At 42.6% G+C, this 4,243-nt stretch overlaps 1 protein-coding gene across 1 annotated transcript; it reads right to left on the bottom strand.

Moving 5' to 3' along the window:
- Positions 1-334: 334 nt before the first annotated feature.
- On the bottom strand, positions 335-2,772 carry FOXS1 (forkhead box S1). Its single transcript, XM_044090336.1, is given in 2 exon segments — positions 335-807; positions 809-2,772. Coding segments are annotated over 2 exon segments (1,629 nt in total). The 5' UTR covers positions 2,132-2,772; the 3' UTR covers positions 335-501.
- Between the last annotated feature and the right edge of the window lie 1,471 nt (positions 2,773-4,243).

The following is a 4,243-nucleotide window of genomic DNA, read 5'->3' on the forward strand; positions in this document are numbered from 1 at the left end:
ATATGTTGAAAATAAGGCACATTGGTTTAAGGCTTATCAAGTAATTTCCCCTCTGAAACAGAATATTTCCATCTATGCCAATCACAATGCAGCAAGAGATATATTAATAATAAGAGGAGAAATGACTATAACTGAATTATTTTGACAGGAAAACAAAAGAGGTAAATGCAGCTTTAGCTTTTGTTGCTTATTGCTTACCTTTTAAGTTAAGATAACCGTTATGGTGAACGGTTTAATTCTTCGGCGTTAATCGAAACGTAATCAAAAATAATATATTTACAAATATTACAAGTATTCTTTTATAATTATATAAATAACTTAGATTAATGTGGCACTACCAGTGTAAATATTATCAAGAGTCAGTCTGTGTCTTCCAGAGCGTCATATATAATGAAACCTTTTCATAATCATACAAAAAAGCGTTCCAATAAAAACACAGTCAGTGCGGCAAAACTGAAAGAAAATATTGCATAGGTATGCATCTGTACGGATTAAAGTACATCAATATTTGTTGTCGTATAAAAATGTTTCTGGTGTTCGATATATGTGTTGAGCGAATCCCACCTGATAACTGTTGCCCACTTGCTGGTGGGTAGGAGTCCCAGGCCAAGGGTGCTTCTGTTCCACCTGGTAATGGCCAGACTGACCACTGAAGATACTGTCCTGGCTCTGTTGCAAGGGGGATGACACTGGAGCTGTCAAAATGTGCTCGATCGTGGAACTGTAGGGTCTCCCATTGGCGCAAAAACTCAAGGCCTGGACCCGACACTGATAGTTTGCGTTGGCAGCCTCTTGAGGCTGACTACAGAATGAAGCAAAAAAAGGAACAGTAGACTTTGGGGTAATTGTCGGTTTCTAGTGTGGATGAGTATGCAGGCGAGGAAGGGTTGCTGTTGGGCATATTTAATTTTGCACGTCCTTGCATTAACGGTAGGTAGTTAGAAGGGACTTGGTTATAGTTCGGAGAATGCCCTTCAGGTGACGGTATCTGTCGCTTCTGCTCTGGACCTCTAATATGATCAAGCTGTTCTGTTGTCACCCTAGAATGTTTAGAGTCCATTAAGTGCTGCTGATTGCTACTTTCTCCTTTGGGGTGAAAATGAAGGGAAGGGACCAGTTCAGGGTGATCTTGAATTTCTCCAAGAACCTGCGTACGTTCCATCTTTTGTACTTCGTCGTTCATATGGTGTCCATCAGGCATCTGAAAGCAGGGTGCTTTGGGGTACTGCTGAGGCTTCTGTTTCCGCGGATCTTGAAGATACAAGCACTGCTGCTCCTTAGATGTCGATATGTATTTTGGACCTTCTTCGGTAGCTGAAGGAATATGACCCTTCTGCTCGTCTGGACGATACATTTCATTTTCAGGACCTTGGCCGTCTTCCAGGGTTTGTTCTGTGGTCCCGTTACAGTCTACAGTCCCTGACCTGCCACTGCCTGTGCCATCTCCATTGGCGATGTTAGTACAACCTGGAGAAGTCCGTGAGGCTACCAGTACCTGTGGGGGAGCTGTCAGCATGGCATCCGATGTCGTTCCTTTTTCAGTCTTGATCTCTCTTGCATCCAACAGGTAAGGCCCAGCATCCTGGTTATTAATCTTCTTTGGTGCTGAAATGTCTTTTTTGTCTGGATCTGCACCTCTCCCCCTTACTAGTCCTTTTTTAGTGAAGCGTTTTCTCCTGCGGAGGAAGGAGCCATTCTCGAACATGTTGTAGGAATCGGGGTCCAAAGTCCAGAAACTGCCCTTACCAGGTTTTTTGTCATCCCTGGGTACTTTAACGAAGCACTCGTTGAGGGACAGGTTGTGCCGGATGCTGTTCTGCCACCCTTGTTTATTGTCTCTGTAGAAGGGGAATCGTTCCATAATGAACTGGTAGATTCCATTCAGGGTGATCTTTTTCTCCGGTGCGCTCTGGATGGCCATAGTAATGAGGGCGATGTAGCTGTATGGTGGCTTAGCCATTTCCTTTCCCTGGGAGTGACCCGGAAAGGTGTTGTATGTTTTATTTAAACCAGACTGGTAAGGATCGGGTCCGGGGTGGTACCGCCTAGGCAGACTATACCCTCCCTGCTGGTCACACAAATAAGGCAGCACCGTTAAAGGCTGACTTGGGAGGGGGTAACCAAGCTGCATGATGGCGATGCCAGCTTTTAGAGGTCCCTGTACCAGATCACCCTGCAACAACTGATAGAAGGTATCCCTCTGACTAACCAGCGTGCTGGTAACCCGTTGGAGTGTAGCACGATTCAGACGCTGGTGTCCACAGGTCCGGTGATGTGGTGCCTGTTTGAATTGTAGTCCGTAAGTGGTCGGTCTCAAAGTCTGCTCAAATCTCTCTCAAACTGCCACCGACTTGCATCAGAGGGTAGATTCCCATTTAGCGTCCTGCCCTTCAAAAAATTTCCTAACTTTAAAAAATCTGCGGTGTGGAGGAGTCTGGCCGGCTCCGCCCATTCTTCCAAAAATGGCAGGAAGCAGGAGTCCATTTCCACGCAATTACGCGTCAGTGTGGGCAGTGGGACAGGCAAACCCGATCATTTTGGAAAGAGTTCCCGTGAAGCAAAACGCTACTTCCACGGAAGTGTACCTTTAGTGGCCCAGCTGGCAAGGACTGGAAATGAAATGGAAAGTGGATCAGGAAGGGAGAGTTGTCCTAGCTGCAAACTATGAAACAAACTCAAAAGTGCAAAGAGGGGAACTGTGCTGCTTGAAAGTGAAACCGTTTCTGATTTACTGCTGGACTGACAGGAGATAGCTGCAGCCTGCATGGAGCTGTGTGCTGTCGCTTCTACGCGTGGGTGTGAATGTGTTGTTGCATAATAAGGTTTTCTTTCTGCATTCATTACTTTATGCACATAAAGTCACCAGCAAACTGCAACGTCTGCTTGTTTCCCATAAGTGCCTAGCCTTCACCACTGCAGAGCTGCACGCTAGTTTCTTCTGATCCAGTTAAGATCATTAATGGGACAGGTGTCGTGTTTGAGACTGTGTCATTGTGGCTCAGATATAATTTTTACATGGATTTTAGGGGGGATTGCACTGCAAGTTGCTGTCAAAATGATGCGGCACTGTCACTGACACAAGTGATATAAAGAAGACAAGCATAGTATAGCTGTCATTTGTCCCAGATTTTGCAGGATGTCTCTGATGTAGCCTTATTTATTTGTTTATTTATTTATTTGACATTTGTTGACCGGGTAAGTCTGACTGAGACAAAGCCTTTTTTTCAGCGGAGACCCGGGGAGAAAAGCTCCCTAAGTATTACAAACATATGGAGCAGTAAATACAATGATGGAGTAAGATATAAAAAACATATTTAAAAAAAAAACATACATTATTTACACATCAGATAATTATATACAAACTTTTACCACTAAATCGAGCAGTATATTTCGTCCGTCCCTCCTGAACTTTTTTATTTCCTGATAAATCATTGGGGATCACAGTCAGTCAGTAATGCCAGAGTTCCATGTTTCTTATTCCAGAAAATATGTATCGATGCAAAATATCTTACCCCATTAACTTTCTAAATGACTGGATCATGCTTAAAAGTTTTCATGTTTTGGGGGGAGATTTTGCCCACCCCCTTTTTTGGCTGTATCCCTGATTCTACAGCAAACAAGTTGAGAGGTATAGTCGCAAGCTTACCTCTTTCTATGTGGTTTAAGCGGGAGAAATGCTGGGTATTTTTAGCTCTAAATTTTTAATACAAAAATTGTAAACCTGTTGTTGTGGCAGCACTAGTTAATTTAAGTATTGTTAGCATTCTGATGCAGTAGGATTCCCGTCCGAAGTGCGGTGATGCAATTTCGCTATAACCACATCATCTTTACTACTATTATTAATAATAATAATAGCAATATATCAATATAATGTAGTTTACTGCTCTATACAAAATAGTAACTTTAGTTCCACCAAAAAAGGATAATGTCTTGAAAGATACAGGCACACATACACACACACACACACACACATATATATATATATATATATATATATATATGTGTGTGTGTGTGTGTGTGTGTGTGTGTGTAGAGGGAGAGAGCAAAGCAGGTGGTCTGCTTGGTGTTGGCAGTGACAGATCCTGCTGATTAGACAATAAGAAGTATAAAATCACTGTTTTGTTTTAAATACTTATGAGCACACAGATTATAATTAAGAAGGGATTCTTATCACATCAGCTCGATCTCTAGGTGCTAACTTTTGAGAAATTTTACAAAATGCAAACCCAACAAATATGAAGTA

The sequence above is a fragment of the Protopterus annectens genome, chromosome 12.part0 (assembly GCF_019279795.1).
Source record: "Protopterus annectens isolate FY-2018-M chromosome 12.part0, PAN1.0, whole genome shotgun sequence".
NCBI lineage: Eukaryota > Metazoa > Chordata > Ceratodontiformes > Protopteridae > Protopterus > Protopterus annectens.